The 17,464-nt window shown below is 41.3% G+C and overlaps 1 protein-coding gene across 24 annotated transcripts in view; it reads right to left on the bottom strand.

The window, feature by feature from the left end:
• The window catches only part of DENND1A (DENN domain containing 1A), a 566,188-nt gene extending 548,963 nt beyond the window's left edge, over positions 1–17,225 (bottom strand). For 17 of the 24 annotated variants that reach the window (XR_010323028.1, XR_010323031.1, XR_010323027.1 and 14 more), the window contains exons 1-2: positions 17,021–17,104; positions 8,264–8,408 (exon numbers count right to left, since the gene is read on the bottom strand). Coding sequence is in view for 14 of the 24 variants with exons in the window: in XM_064291453.1 (XP_064147523.1) it covers positions 8,264–8,307 (44 nt within the window). In the remaining 10 variants the exon portion in view is untranslated. The other 7 variants (XM_064291468.1, XM_064291461.1, XM_064291454.1 and 4 more) reach the window with 7 other exon arrangements.
• Positions 17,226–17,464: the final 239 nt, after the last annotated feature.

Here is a 17,464-nt window from a genome sequence, read left to right as displayed (position 1 = left end):
ATTGAGAGGCTTATATGTTAACAGGCACGAAAATGGAGCCCTAGTGGCGCAGTGGTTAACAGCTTTAGCTGCTGACCAAAGGTCAGCAATTCAGATCTACCAGCCGCTCCCTGAAAACCCTATGGGAGCAGTTCTATTCTGTCCTATAGGGTCACTATGAGTGGAAATCGACTCAATGGCAAGGGATTTTGTTTGTTTGTTTTAAGCCTACCTTCTAACTGCCTACTGTATAATATTTCTACTTGGTCTAACACTAGTTCACGATCAACAAAATTCCCTCCTCTTGATCTCAGTTCCAGCTCTCCCTCCTGACTGACCAGTTTTTGTCAATCATATTTTAAGACTCCCAAATTGATATCATCACCTTTCACTTCCAACTTTTTCTGTCTTTCCATATTCAATTAATTTAATGGTCCTCCAACTATGCTATTTGAAACACTGTAGGCTTGGGAGCTAGACTAAGGTGCCAAAAGTGGCTTTTTCCAATTTGCATGAAAAAATTAAGGTAATACAATTTTTCCACTTTTAAGTTTTCCTGCAAGAAATTTTTCTTAAACCTCCCTCACCTGCTACTCCCTATCTATTTTAGAATATAATATAAAAGGGTACCTGACTTGGGGAAAAATGTAGTTTGAAGTTTAATATATAAATATTTCACAGTGTTCCACAGAATACCATGACTTTTAGGTACTCCATCACCTGAACATGTTTGAACACCACTGAATTAATAATTTGCAACTTATATTCCTGCTAAATTGTTCTTCCCTGTGCAATATGAAACTCTTCCAATGAGGAAGTCAGACCAAGGAGGGAAAGGTCAAATCAGTTTGCCTGAGAAAAGATTAAGACGTGGGCCATGAGAATATAAATTTCTTCCTCCTAAATTCCAGGCTATGACTGCCTAACCTGTGAAACCGAAGAGAATAACTAACTTATAAAGTATAAAGAACTTTCACCCATCAGTTTAAGAATGACTGACTTTGTATTCTAGTCACGGCAAGTGAGATATCCTAGACTGCCTCCTCCAGTTAAACCAACATATTCTGGACTGTCTTAGTCTGCTGGGTAACAATATTTACTCCAGGAATAAATGTAACAATGGCCTAAGAAAAATAACAGAAATATAAATATTTATAATCCCAAAGGAGATAATAAAAACCATACGATTTGGGGATTATCAGTTATTTGGAACTGTCACAAACGTAGGTAGTTGGGAGCTGAATATATGAATAGTCTACTAGTTATGCTCCTTTAAGAATGAAACCAAGTCAATACCTGACTTCTATATTGAGTTAAATGTTTATTTAATTATTTAATATATATTAACTGAGTGCCTACTATATGCCACACACTGTGAAAGTCACTCAAGGTATAATAGTGAACAAGATCCTCACAGTACCTGGTTTCATGAAGCTCACAGACTGTGGACAATCAATGAACAATATCAGCCAAAGCTGTTGGGCAAAGAGCTTCCAAGTGCAGCAGGAAGAGCAAAGGTGATGCTCAAAGAAGGCTTCTCAGCCAGAGCTCTATTTGAGTGGAAACCTAAAGAATGGGTAGAAGTTAACCAAGGGTATGTACATGTGTGCTTGGAAGTGAGAGGTGAGAGTTGCTGTGGATGAGGCTGGGGTCTGACTAGCATGGAAGAGAGTGTGGCTCAAGATTCACACACATCTGGGTTCCAATTCCAACTCCATCACATATAACCTACATGCCCTGGGTAAACAACATCACTGACATTAGTCACTTCATTTGTAAAAGGGGGTATTAACAGTACCTACCTCACAAGATTATAGTGAGTAGTCCTGTGAGGTAGGTATGGTGATTAGGATTATGGTGACTAATCCTATGCATTTAAGATTTTACCCTCCCCACTTGTTAGTGTGTGACCTTGTGCAAATGGAAACCTCTGAGTCTTTCTCATCTGTAAAGTGGGGATAATAACAGTACCTCCTGAACAGGGCTGTTAATGAGGGTTAAATGAGAGAATAAGTATTAAGATTTAATAAGATAATAAATGTACTTAGAACAATAACTGCTAATGTTCAAAAGCATTCAATGAATTTAGTCATTATTTTGATATTAACAGGCAAAGTCGAGGACTCAAAGGGCCTTGTAAGCCATGTTAGGTGTGTGGATTTTAATCTGGAAGCAAATGCAAAGCAATTTAAGGATGTTAAACAGTGAACTGACATGATCAAATTTGCCCTTTGAAAAACTCACACTGGATTCTGTATACGGACTACAAGGAGGTAAGAGTGGTAGAAAGAACCTAGTCAGGAGGAATTACAGTCATTAAGGTAAGAGAACATAATGACCTGAGCAAAGAGGACAGCAAAGGAGATGAGTAAATGAATCAACAAGATAATGATGTTTGGATTTAGGAAATGAGATGTCTCCAACATCTTACTGATCCTTCCCTCCCTCCTACTTTCAACCAAAAAATTTGTGAAATTTCTTTACTTCTCACTACTCTGTAATTGACTCCCAAATGGTATCTTTAGTTCTCATTTCTCTCATGAGCTTCAAGTCCAAATTTCAATTGCCCCTGGAAAAGTCCCCAAGTACAGAACTTTTAGTAACCGCACACTCAATATAACCCAAGTTGAACTGTTTATTTCCCCCTGATAATTTCCTTATTTTTCTCTGTCACCCAGACTACAAACCCTGGAGTCATCATCCATCTGGTTGTCAAGAATTTCTGATCTTCTGATACTACTTCTGACAACTCTCACTGACACCTGGACTCTTAAAATAAAGACCCAAAACCCACTGCCATCAAGTGGATTCTGACTCACAGTAACCTTACAGAATGGAGTAGAACTGCTCCATAGGGTTTCCAAGGCTGTAAATCTTTACCAAAACAGACTGCCACATCTTTCTCCAAAAAAAAGGCCAGTGCCAGGCAAAACAAAAGGAAGAACAGTTCCAAATACCAGGCCTCACTACCTCTCTTCTATTATAACATGTTGTCCTCCCACCTTCAGTCATTTTTCCCTTCAATTCATGCTAAACTCATGGAACACACACACATAGGGAGAAGACAGAGAAAATGAGACAGACTGATAAATAAGTGGAGGAACTACCTAATCCCTTAATCGCTTTGAAAATTAGTTACATTGCTTATAATTATTATACACATAAAGTAGTGTGAGGACAGAGATAAGAAGAACCCTAACAGAGTACACTCTGGGAATTTTCATTTCTTCTGTATGTCATTGGCTCAAAATATCAGAGTAACAGGCATTGAGAGAATAAAATTCTACCTCAGCAGTGCCAATCCCTACTTTATTTTTTTGTTCGCTGTGTGCCGTCAAGTCGATACACCAACTAGTCACTAGGAATTCAACTGGGCACGGAGAGCATGAACCAGTTCTTCAGCTACAGATCTGAGAAGGGGGTCTGACCATCACACACAGGCATGAAGAATACTGCCCATGGTAACCCATTTATCCCAGCTGTGGCAAACACTACATGTCAAGCTCATCTTGCTCAAGGGTATATGAAAAATAAAAGACCTGTTTAAAATACTGCAAATGAGGGAAAGGGAAAGTCACCTCTCGGAAGAAGAATGCATTTCTGAAAAACATTAAGAAATGTGTTTCAAGAAACTGGCATTCTTAAGTAGAAAACAACATTGACCACTACAAAATAAGATCAGAAAGCCATGAGAGAAAAGGGAGTAAAAAGACAACAAATATGAGCCTTATGAAAAAAGGATAGAAGAAAAAAGGGTGGCTTTCCAGGATAATAAAAATGCATGGCATCAATCAGTTCCTATTTGCCGGGAGCAAGAGAGGAAGAAGACCCAGGAATCAGAGGCAGAAATAGTCTGCTGATCTAATTGCCTCCATGAACTAATACCTCCTTTGCCATGAGACCAGAAGAAATGGAGTGTCTGGCTACCATTACTGAACATTTTGACCAAGGATCCAATAGCTGGATCTTCATTAAAAGGAAGAAAAAATGTGGAACAGAACTTCAAATTCTTATTGGAAAACAGATTTACTGGATACATTGAAACTGGAGGAAACCTCTGAATCTACTGCCTGGAAACAACTTTAAGCCTAGAACTGAAACTATCCCATGAAGTCATCTATAAACTAAACAACATTTTAACTCATTCAATAAAGAAGGTTCATGTTGAGCACTGCATTCTTTTAAAGAATTATCTGTGGGGAAATGGACAATTCATCTAAAAACACACTGTCATCGAGTCGATTCTGACTCATTAGAGACCCCATAGGGCTTCCAAGACTATAAACCTCATGGAAGAAGACTGCCAAGTTTTTCTCCCAATGAGCCGCTGGTGGTTTTGAACTGCTGACCTTTTGGTTAGCAGTCAGTTACTTTAACCACTACACCACCAAAAACCAAAACCAAACCCTTTGCCGTTGAGTTGATTCCAATTCATAGCGACCGTACAGGACAGAGTAGAACTGCCCCATAGAGTTTCTAACGAGCTCCTGGTAGATTCGAACTGCCGACCTTTTGGTTAGTAGGCGTAGCACTCAACTACTACACCACCAGGGTTTCCACTACACCACCAGGGCTCCCCTTAAATGGACTATAGTATAGTAACTCTAAAACACAGACAAGAACTTTAAGGGGCCGAGAGTTTAAGTTAACAGTGGTGAAACAATACGGGCAGAGACAGGGAGAATGGTGACACAATGTGAAAGTACGTAACCACTGTCAATGAACCGTATATGTAAAAATTGTCAAATGGGTGTATGTTTTGTTGTATATATTTTCAGCAAAAAATTTTTTTTTAATTTTAAATGCCTGGCACTAGACACATTACTTATATTGTATTCTTGCCGAAATATTTAAACAAAACAAAACAATAAGACAAATCCTAAACATGGGACACTCTATAAATGAACTTATCTGGACTCTCTAAAAAGCCAATGTCAGAGATAAAAAAGGGCAGAACTGTTTTACATGAAAGGAAACTAGAGACATGACAGCTAAGTACAACATACGATCCCTAACTAGACCCAGGATCAAAACAAACAGTTACAAAGGACATTATTGGAACATCATTGTAATTCACCACATTAACAGGAAAAATATATCATCTCAATACATGTAGAAAAAGTGTTTGATAAAGTCAGCATCAATTCATAATAAAAACTCTTAGCAAACTAGGAATAGACAGGAGCTGCTCAGCCTGATAAAGGGCATCTAAGAAAAGCTTACAGCTATCAACATACTTGATGGTGAGATATTGGCACTTTGTCCTGAATTCACGTACATAACCAGTGTATCTGCTCTTACTATACCTATTCAACATCATACCAGAGGTCTTAGCCAGTGAAATAAGGCAAGAAATAAAAGGTAGAAGGATCAGAAAGGAGGAAGTAAAATTGTCATTATTTGCAAAAGAATCTAAAAACAAGTTATTAGAATTAATAAGTAAATTTAGCAAGGTTACTGAGTACAAGATTGATATACCCCCCCAAAAAAGTCTACCGTATTTCTATATGCTAGCAACAATTAGAAAAGAAGATTTAAAAAGCAATATCATTAACAAGTATCATAACCTATGATTGAATCTAACAAAAATGTTCAAGACCCTACACTAAAAACTACAAAACACTGCTGAGAGAAATTTTATAAGATTTTTAAAGACAGGTATACCATTTTCATGGATTAGAAGAGTCAATATTATATATAGCAATGCTACAAATTAACCTAAAGACTCAATGCAATTTCCATCAAAATTGTGAAAACTGACAGATTCTAAAACTTATATGAAAATACAAGGGGCTTAGAGTATTCAAAACAATCTGAAGAGCAACAACAAAATTGAAGGACTTACACTACCTGATAACAAGTCTTATTTTAAAGGTATAGAAATTAAAATAAAGTGGTACTGGTGCAAGCATAGAGGAAATAAATAAACCTTCATAGGAAAATATACTGTTAAGTACCTACAAATAATCAGATTATCATCAGTAACAGCAAAAGCTAAAAGACAGTGGAGAAATATCTTCAAAGGTCTGGAGGAAATTCTTTCAACCTAAAACTCTGTGCCCATACAAACTATTAATCAAATGTGAGAAAATAGACATATTTTTCAGCCATATAAAAATTCAAAGTTTACCTTTTATGTACCCTTTCTACAAGCCCACTGGTGTGGTTGTCTCCTATAGAACTTGAGTATATACTCCAGAAAACAAATTATAACAAAACAATAACACAGGAGCCAGAAAATAATAAAATCCCAGAGTAATAGTGAAGGGACATTCCAGAATTAAAATACAGCCACCTTTATAATGATCAGAACAGAGGGGGAGAGGGAAGGAAAAGCCTCTACAAAACTACAATTTCAAGTTTGGAAAAAATTAAGGACATCATAAAAGCAAATAACACAAGAAAAATGAAAAGCATTTAAAAACTCTGGATGAGGGAGAGGGAAGGGAGAATACTATTTTTAAAAAATCAAAATCCAGATATGACTCGTTTCTAGTCTCAGGCAGCTCCTGAGCTGCGGACTGCACTGCAGACATGGCCAAGTCCAAGAACCACACCACGTATAGCCAGTTTCAAAATGGCACAAAAATGGTATCAATAACCCTGATGACAAAAAAGGTGAATCCTAAGTTCCTAAGGATCATGCACTTTGCCAAAAAACAAAAGGGTCTAAAAAAAACTTTGTCAAGCTAAAGGTCTTGAAGGCAGGGCATCAGTCCCAAGCTCAGGAGGTGTGCTTGTTATCACATGGCCAGGGTGCCAGACTGTGCTGGCCAAAACCTCACACCAAGGCCAAAGTCAAAGCCAAGGCTCCTCACAACAACCCTATAAGGTGAATTTATTACCTTCCTTTATGAAAAAGCTGAGGCTCAGAAATTTAGAACTCAGGTGGAGATTGTATATAGTTCTGGGGACTCAAACTTCAGTGTCTCTAACGCCCACATCCCTGTAGCCCCTCTCACACCCTGCAGTACAACTATTTGTTTGGAGTCAAATAGTATCTTCTCTAAGACTGGTTTCCTTCCTCCCATTTATTCATACAGTCTAGGGTAGAACAATGCAACATTCCTGAAACCTTTCCTGTGGCTAAAGTGAGTTCAAAGGTTCTTGTTTTTTCTTTCTCTCTCTAAACATAACATGGGCAGATTTCCCTTCAGCAACCTGGTCCAGCCCACTCTAAGTATTACTTATCTAACAAAACAAAGCACACACGTTTACTATGGAACCCTCCAAGATTTCTTCCTTTCTCACTGCAGACTAAAATTCCTCCTCCAGTTATAACTTTTCACTTTTCCCCAGAAAAATAAAAAACATTATATAGCCAGTTCTCAAATTACAAACATCCCATTTGTAATATAACTTCTCTAACCTTGACAAGTCATCTTTAATTCTTCTCTAACACGTCATTTGTCACCAAGTCTTGTCAATTCTACCTAAAATCTCTCTCAAATCAGTTCCTTTTCTTTCCATCAAAACCTTACTTCAAGTCCTGATCTTCTGCAATATAAACTATGACATAGTTACATAAACCAGTGGGTTCCATTTTTTTTAATGCATTCCTTCCTATCAGTAAAAAATTTCAGCACATGTTTGATTTACATATTTATTCATAAATTATAAGAATGTCCTAAAACAAAAACAAAAAAACCCACTGCCATTGAGTCAATTTCAACTCATAGCAACCCTAGTATATACATATACAAAAAAAAAAAAAAATAGAAAATAGAAATTTTGGTAGTTGATATAAAAATAAATATAAATTCTAGAGGGAAGGAATGTGCTGTCTCATGGGGGGGCAATTAGGAGTATGTAGCAAGGTGTTTATATGTTTTTGTATGAGAGTCCGACTTAATTTGTAAACTTTCCCTTAAAGCACAAAAATTTAAAAAATAAATAAATAAATAAAAATATAAGTTCTAATTCTGCATCCTACTTTGAAATGTGGCATCTGGGATCTTAAATGCTAACAAGCGGCCATCTAAGATGCATCAATTGGTCTCAACTCACCTGGATCAAAGGAGAATGAAGAACACCAAGGTCACATGACAACTATGAGCCCAAGAGACAGAAAGGGCCACATGAACCAGAGACTTACATCATCCTGAGACCAGAAGAACTAGATGGTGTCCGGCCACAACTGATGACTGCCCTGACAGGGCGCACAACAAAGAACCCCTGAGGGAGCAGGAGATCAGTGGGATGCAGACCCCAAATTCTCATAAAAAGACCAGACTTAATGGTCTGAATGAGACTAGAGGAATCCCGGCGGTCATGGTCCCCAAACCTTCTGTTGGCCCAGGACAGGAACCATTCCCGAAGACAACTCATCAGACATGGAAGGGACTGGACAATGGGTTGGAGAGAGACGTTGATGAGGAGTGAGCTACTTGCATCAGGTGGACACTTGAGACTGTGTTGGCATCTCCTGTCTGGAGGGGAGATGGGAGGGTAGAGAGGGTTAGAAACTGGCAAAATTGTTATGAAAGGAGAGACCAGAAGGGCTGACTCATTAGGCGGGGGAGTAAGTGGGAGTATGGAGTAAGGTGTATATAAGCTTATACGTGACAGACTGACTTGATTTGTAAACGTTCACTTAAAGCTCAATAAAAATTATTAAAATATATATATATATATATATGTTCTAATATATTCTTCTCACACCCCAACAGATCATCTTGCACAAGCCAGGGATATCACTACTCTACTGCTGCCAGAGTAATCTTTCTAAAAACCCAAATCTGATAATATAACATCCCCAAGTCACCCGTTCAATTGCTCATGCTTCAGGATTGTGTCCCAATGGCATAAGCCTACTTTTTCCAACCTCATCTCCTATAATCTTGATCCACATAACCTGTATTGCAGCTGTAACTTTGATCTCCCTATGTCTGTTGTACACACAGTTCCCTCTGTCTGGAACGTCCTTACCCTTGACAGCCAATGATGTATACATAACTTTATCCCTAAGAGAAAAATACATTCCAAATGCCATAACCAATTTACAAATAATTTTTTGGATATAATCTCTTTTCTGTAGGAACTTAGGCATCTTGAACATAGTTTTTGTTTTACTTCCCTTATCTGGCTCCTTTACAAGTCCTGAATATTTGGAGAAAATCCGTATGGATTCCAGTAAAAGCTGAGGAGGCCAACTATGTTTTATTTTTCTTTCTTGTGTATCTATTTCCAAAAAAAAAAATCCTTTTAAGAAAAAAAGGATGTTGCAAATCCAGAGATTGGTTTTCTCCTAGAACCAGGAAAAAGGCTGAACCTTTTCAGCCTACAACCAGAATTCTAGCCCAGAGTATACACATATTATTATAGAGTTAATATTCTGAATAAAAATATACTTCCTAGAGCAATACTCCAGGTTTTACTTTCCTTCTTTCAACCTTCCTATTTGCTATATGACTCCCTCCCTCCAAGTTGGCTACATTGGCTAAGATTAGAAAGATGGAGTAGCGCCAATACATTTTCCAGAAAAGTGGCTGACCCTGTGCATTAATAATGGAGAACCTAGGTCTCCAAAGAGACTTTTGTTCCACTGCCCCAACTCTTCCTACAGTCTCTTCTAGGGACTGGGGTGTGAACATTATGAAGAGACAAAAGAGAAGAGGCATCAGAGGAAGAAGTCCTGGAGAAGTTACATTTAAATTCCTACTCTTATTACACTGCAGGGAGATACATCAGTTGTGCTATACAACAGGCTTCAAAGAAAGCAGCCCAAAAAAAAGATTGTAGCAGAGCTATCTTAAGAGACCAAGGCTGTTTCTCTGTATATGAAAACAACGAGATGAGTTTATCCCCATTTTCAAGTTATATAACTTCCACTATTCTTCCTTTGCGAGCCCCTCTTCCCTTCTGCAAATCTCACTTTGCCTTCAGTTCAAGTCCCAACCTCTTCTGAGAAACCTGTTTAATCCTTTGTTTTCTACGCAACTCATTTGGGCCAAATCAACAGCAAAATGAGATGCCACAGTACAGAGAAGACACCACAGTTGCTTTGGAAGGCAGTTTGGCAGTTCCGCAAGATGTTAAACATACAGTCACTACATGACCCAGCAATTCCACTCCAATGTACATACCCAAGAGCAGTGAAAACGTAAGACGCGCAAAAACTTGTACATGAATTTCATTGCAGCACTACTCATAATACCCAAAAAGCAAAAACAACCCAAATGTCCACCAGCAACAAAATGTGGATAAACAAAATGTAGAATATCCATACAATGGGATATTGTTTGGCAATAAAAAACAATCAAGTACTGATACAGGCTACAACATGGATGAACCTTGAAATCATTACACTAAATGAAAGAAGCCAGACACAAAAGAACAAATATTGTGTGATTCCTTTTATATGCTCTGCTCGGGGAAACCCTGGTGGCATAGTGGTTAAAGGTTCAGCTACTAACCAAAAGGTCAGCAGTTCAAATCTATCAGGTGGCCCCTGGAAACTCTATGTGGCAGTTCTACTCCGTCCTACACGGTCACTATGAGTTGGCATCAACCCGAAGGCACTGGGTTTTGGATATGCCCAAAACAGGCATACAGGAACACAAAGTACATTAGTGGTTGCCAGGGGTTGGGGAAGCGGGGGGATTGGGGGGGATGGAAAGTGACTGCTAATAGGTATAAAAAAATAGGTATAGAGTGATTAAAATGTTCTGGAACTACATGGTAGTGATCAATCACACTTTTGTGAATATACAAAAAACATCGTATGCTTTAAAAGGATGAATTTTAAAAGAATTTTATCTCAAGAATGCTGTTTTCAGACTACCATGGCTATCTTACCTGCTGATCTCCTGATTCATTGGCCTCCACAGCCTGTGAGCCAGAGGCCTGCCATCAGACCTGCCAATCTTGCGTTCTCTCTCCCCCAAGATCTCTCTCTCTGACCTCACTTCAAGCTTCTCTGCTATCAGTCACCACTCAAACCCGTGGACCTTCTGTCAGTTCCTGAAATAAGTTAGGGTTTTCTTACCTCAAAAAACCCATTGTCAATGAGAACCCAGTTTGTTCTGTTAACCTGCACCTAAAGTACAATTTTTAAAAAAACCTGCCATCGAGTTGATTCCAACTCATACTGACCCTATATGACAGAACAGAACAGTTCCATAGGGTCTCCAAGGAGCGGCTGGTAGATTCAAACTGCCAACCTTTTGGCTAGCAGCTGTAGTTCACCATAGCTCTTAGCCACTATGCCACCAGGGCTCCTTCTCAACCTCAAGGGCTTTGTATAAGTTCTACCCTTTACTGGAATGAAAAGTTTTGCCCAGTCTCTTTACATGACTAGTGCTATCTCAACTTTAAATCTCAGCTCAAATGTTATCTCTATAGTGAGGCTGTCCCTTGTCACTCTATCTAAACTAGAACAGCCACTCCTATCATACTCTCTCAACATCTTGTTTGTTTCCTTTATAGCACACCCAGTTTGCCACAACCCTATGAACTGACTTGTTTTTTTTATCTGTCAGGTCCACCTGACTGTAAACACCATGAGAATAGAAATGAATCTGTATTGTTCACCATTGTAATTCTCAATGTCTACCACAATTCTTGGCATTTAGGTGCCAAATAAATAAATAATAATTTTTATTTCCCTAATATGCCATGTCCTCATACATGCTACTCTCTCTGTTGAGACTTCCACTGCCCCCACCATCACCACTATTGCCCCATTACTGCCACCACTGTCCCACCACCACTACCCCATCACTGCCACCATTGCCCCACTACTGCCCCCATCACCACCACCACCATCCCACCACCACTACCCTATCACTGCCACCATTGCCCCACCACTGTCCCCATCACCAGCACCACTACCCCATCACTGCCACCACTGCCCCACCACCACTGTCCCCCCAATTACCACCACCACTGCCCTTATCACCACCACTATTGCCTCTACTCTCTGCCACACCTTTAGCCTTTTCACATCCCTACTCATCTCTCATGTCTCACCTAAAACATTATCTCCTTGATAAAGCCTTCTTTCCTTGACCCTCCTGGGAAGACAGTCTCTCCTTCACCTATTTATTTACTCACCATTGGCTGCACCTCTACCATAGCAATCTGGGGGAAAGAGAGGCATAAAGGATAGTGTTTTTGTTCTGCATTTCTGTCTCACTAGTACTTTGGAAGGCCTTAAAGCAAAAAAAAAATCTTTTCATCATTGTGTCCCTAGTACTGAGCACAATGCCAGGCACACAACTATGACAATAATAACAATAATGGCTGACATTTATTGAGCACTTTATATGTGCTTGGCACTTCTTACTGCAATTGTAGGTGAATGAATGAATTTCTTGGTCACCAACCTCACAAAGATCACAGTCTGGAAGCAACAAAAGACTGGTATACGGACTAATACAGAATAAAGGCCAATTCAGTTGCCCTGTCCTGCTCCTATGCCTTCAAATCTTAGCAAAGCTTTTCTCTGAGTCCATGAATGTGTCAGGTTTCTTCAAACTCACTTAGAATACTTTCTTCGATTACTTACAACCCACTTCCTGCATTTGGTGCCTGAAAACAATTTCTGGGATGTCACCACAAGCAATATTAAACCGCCACACAGTTTCCTGCTGTGTGTCTGCACTATCAGTTAAATTGTTTCATATCAACCACATTCCAATCCACTGGGATCGCTCAAAAACTAAATAAGATTTAAACATACCTGTGGAACACTGCCAGTTATCACTGCTTCTTTTATCACTCCAGATAAACATCTGCTCAGGTTTAAGGTTTAGGAGCTTTCCAGGGTGCTACTAGCATCCTGGTGACTTGCTCTTTCCTTTGTCAATTACATTTGGTTTGAGGCAAGGCCATGTTCCTTTATTAAAATGAAGGAACTTTTTTTAGTAAGGAGCAGCCAGCCTAGAGCATAGCAATTTGGTTTAAAACCAGTCCAACATAAAAACTCTTCCTCCCTAAGAGCTCAAATACCCAAGTTGTTCTTTGAACGCTATGTACACTTAAGTCTTGGTTAGGATTCTAATTCAGATCCTAATGTATTTCTTAAATTCATTCTACAAACTTCCTAAAAAAACATGCACCAAGTACTGGGTTGAGGAAGGAACTTCAAACAAAAATAAGACTACCTCTGTTCTCAAAAAGTTTATGTCTGGTTTAATACAGGGGACAAGGAACTGGACTTTGTGCTATGACAGTGATAAACACAACAGGCCAGAGAAACACAAATGAGGGGTACCTGAGCCAGGTGGAGGTAGGGGTGGTAGGAGGTAGGGACCTGGCATCAGGGCAGGCTTCCTAGGGGTAGTATCTAACCTAAGGCCTATAAGCTCTCCCATTCTCCCATTTGAAAAACGTGGTTAATAAGCAGTAGCACCTTCATCATTGGGCAGCTGTGAGGATTTGATGATATGGTTCACATAAAGCGTTCTCACGGTGCCTGACAGAGATTGTGCGTGCCTCACCACTTTAGCTTGAAAGTTTGATTAAGTGCTAAATCTCAGTATCTGTGCCTAGCAACTCAACTACTTTACTACTGATAATCCAACACACATCAGCTTCACAATTACACACAGTATTGTTTTAATCAGTTTTTTTTTTTTTAAATGAGACAATGTTAAGTCCTGTTTTATACATTAACAGTCTAATTCCTTGATCATCAAAACTTTCTTCTCCACAATCTAAGATACAACTATTGGTCTCTTTTCATTCATAGCAAAGGAGAGTAAAGAAAACCAAAGACTCAAGGAAGCAATTAGTCCAAAGGACTAACGGACCACAGGAATCACAGCCTCTACTAGCCTGAGACCAGAAGAACTAGATGGTGCCCGACTACTGCTACCAACCACTCTGACCAGGATCACAACAGAAGGTCTCAATTAGAGTGGGGAAAAAATGTTGAACAAAATTCCAATTCATAAAAAAGACCAGGCTCACTGGTCTGAGAGAGACGTGAGGAACCCCCAAGACTATGGCCCTTAGCACCCTTCTAACTTGGAACTGAAGCCACTCCTGGAGATCACCCTTCAGCTGAATAATAGACCAACCAGCCAAACCCATTGTTGTTGAGTCAATTTCAACTCATAGCGACCCGACAGAAGAGCAGAACTGCCCCAAAGGGTTTCCAAGGAGCAGCTTGGTGGATTTGAACTACCAACTTTTTGGTTAGCAGCAGAACTCTTAACCACTGTGCCACCAGAACTCCGAATAACAGACAGGTCTATAAAATAAACAATAACACCTGTGAGGAAAGTGCTCCTTAGAACAATCATCTATGAGAACAAAAGAGCAACATCAGCCAAAAAACAAAGATGAGAAGGCAGGAAGGTGCAGGAAAACCAAACAGAAATGGGGAACTCAGGGTGGTAACAGGGAGAATGCTGACACACTGTGAGATTGCAAGCAATGTCACAGAACTATTTGTGTATAAATTATTGAATGGGAAACTAATTTGCTCTGTAAACCTTCACCTAAAGCACAACTAAAAAAAAAAAAAACTTCCTTCTCCATTAACTGAAACATGCTTTTCTCTGACATTTCTGGCATAAAATATACCAGGATAGACTAGGCTCACGTTCTAAGTCTTTTGATAAAGAAAGTATGAAAGAAAACGAACAATTACTGAATTTTTAATATGGATCCAGCATTCATGTTAGTACTGTGTTAATTCTTCATAATGACCCTGAAACATGGGTATAGTCTGCCTGCCAGGGAAACTGAGGTTGAAAGGTGTAATCTGTGCAAAGTTTCAGTTAGCGGACAACAGAACCCTGGTCTGATTTCAAAGTTTGAGTTCACTCCACCACACTGTCAGCCTGACTCAGTCACACAGCATCAGAGATAATAAGCAAGAGAGAACACTGGGAGCCATAATGCTTTCCTGCTCCAAGGGGCTCCAGAGTACTCTGTCTACCTCTCTCCAAGACTGTCTTAAGTATTAACACCTGTACACTTACATTTCACCTCAGCCAGGTAAATACTTTGGGGTCTGTTCTGTCCTGTCGGGACGGAATGGTTAGTAATAACCAAAGTTCAATTTTCTCCAACAACTAGGGCAGCTGCTAAGTAGATGGTTCGTTCCCTCACCACCTGTCTATCCCATTCCTAGTTGTAGTTAGAAGTTACATAAACCACGGTCATCATAAATCTCAACTACTTTTCACAGCTTCTGTCCTCATATTCTCTTTCAGTCTCACCATAAGTAAAGACAACACAGTTTCCAAGTCTAACTTTTTATCGCGGAGCAGTCTGGTTTCAAGATCAAGGGGGTTATTCTTTATACTAATTTCACACTTAATACAAATTTCATGCCTTAGTTAGGTCCCTTGCCCAAGTGCTCAGATATTACAGCGATGAGTTCCACAAAACACAATTGAGAAATGTGTGTCAACCTGCTACATTCAAGAGCAAGAGAGGAACTTGATGCCTAGTCATCTGAACATCCACTTGCTAGATTTGAATGCTGATTCTGACACTGACTGCCTCATGTAGGCAAGATTCTGAACTTCTCTCTAACAAGAAGGGTAAGCATCCTTAAAAGCATACTCTGGGACTCTAGGGTGGCTTCTGCAAAGTATTTCTAAGTGCTATTGAAATCCAAGTTTACAACTCTTACTTGGAATCAGTAGCTAAACTTGGAGTGCCTCTTTAATCCCAATGCTCCCAAACTATGTCTTTTTACCTTCCAAGTCTCTTAAGCTCTTGTTTGGAGTATGCGTCTAACTTTTTTCCCTCATTTCCACGAAAATGAAGAATTAACAGCACGTTCATCCAACTTGCCCATTTTCATTATCATAAGCAAACTTTTCTACTTCTGTTTAGCCTATGTCTCAGGGCTGCTGCAGCACATATTAGACACATTTTGTGAGTGGGAGGTCTAAAGCACACAGAGGACTGCAAGGCTGGGCAAGGGTCACACTGAATGGGCAGCACCTGGACATGAGATACAATGTTCCAATAATTATGAGACTTCCCCCTAAAGGCCCTTCCCCTTCCAAACTTCCCCAGACACAATTCTCTAAATGCTGAAATACACTCATTCCACAGACTTTCTTGTAAGAGGGTTTAACGTGTCTTATGAAAGCTTTTTTAAGGAAAAGCCTATGCTGTCAACTTTGTTTTTAAGTGCCCTTAAACAATTCTATTAGTCATAAAGAAAAACTGAACATTTGCTAGTGATTAGAGATAAAGCATCTCACGTTCTGGGACTGAGGAAGGGAGAGGCAGGAAGAAAACCTAGCTGGGAGGGGAGATAGAGTCCAAAGCAACACACCCAAATCGGACTGCATGAAAGTAGCACTTTCCAAAGTCAACTTCTAAGTCTAGAAGGAGGGCAACAATGTTTCAATGTGGAGTTCTCAAGTTAGATGTATAAACAATTTCCCAGAAAACTAACCCCTGACCAGGGACTCCAGGTGAATGAATGAGGGAGGGGATGTGCCAGACTGGATTACAAAACCTTTGCAAAGATTATCAAAATCAGGTGCTCAGTTACAGCACAGAGGTATCTTCCTTCACAGCCTTTGGCCTTTTCTAAGTGGAGACTTTCACAGATAAGAGAGGGAACTAGAAGAGGGAGAGACAGGGCCTTCCTCCTCAGGCCATCCAGACCTTAACCCCAAGAGTAGCCCCTCCCTCTAAGAACCTCACGGGACTTCTGTGGGGGCCAAAGGCCTCACGCAGCCAGACAGCAACCTCCCAGGGCCTGCCAACACTCAGGGGTGCCCCAAACACACCCACCTGGGGAGTTGCTTCCTGAGATTTCCTTCCCTCCTCCCCCGAACAGTTTTATGACCATTTTCTGGGGCTTCTGCAAACCTGGAGTGGGAGCCACCTTGTAATCTCAGCAGTTCCCGCCTTCAGGTGAGGAAGCGACACCTGACCACCGGCGCCCTCCCACCCCCGCGCCTCCCTAGATCGCCATGGCAACCGTCCCCCACCCCGCGTGACGCTGGCACGCGGGGCGCCCCTCCAGTCCCGGCAACAAGTCCCCCGCGCGGCCCGCGGCCTGCAGTCCTGGCCCGGCCTCGCCGCCCCGCGCCCGGCCCGGCCCGGCCGCACTCACTTGATCCTGGAGCCCATGGTCCCCGGGCCTCCTCATGGGCCCGCGGGCCCCGCTCGGCGCTGCGCTGCCCGCCCGCCCGCGGCCGATCGGCCTCCCTCTGGCGCTCTCCCCGCCCCTTCCTCCCTTCCCTCAGGCTGGGGCCCGCCCGCTGAGGTTCGCTCCCTCGCCGCCGACGCCGCCGCTGCCGCCTCCCGGGGCTACTGTATGCGCTCCAACCCGGCGAACGCCATGGTCGCCGGCGCGCGTGCCCGGCGCGCGCCGCCCCCTCCGCCTCTCCCACCCCCGCCCCCTCCCGCCCGCGCCACCGCCGCCCCGCCCGCGGGGACCGCTGGGAAGTGTAGTCCGCTCGCGGGAGGCGGGGCCGCCTACAGGCGGGGAAAGTGAAACCGCTCTTCAGCCTGCTAGACTGCCGAAGCTCCCCGCATCCAGCTTCTGCGGACTTTG

This window comes from Loxodonta africana, chromosome 9 (genome assembly GCF_030014295.1).
Source record: "Loxodonta africana isolate mLoxAfr1 chromosome 9, mLoxAfr1.hap2, whole genome shotgun sequence".
Classification (NCBI taxonomy): domain Eukaryota; kingdom Metazoa; phylum Chordata; class Mammalia; order Proboscidea; family Elephantidae; genus Loxodonta; species Loxodonta africana.
This window is presented reverse-complemented; position numbering and strand designations above follow the sequence as displayed.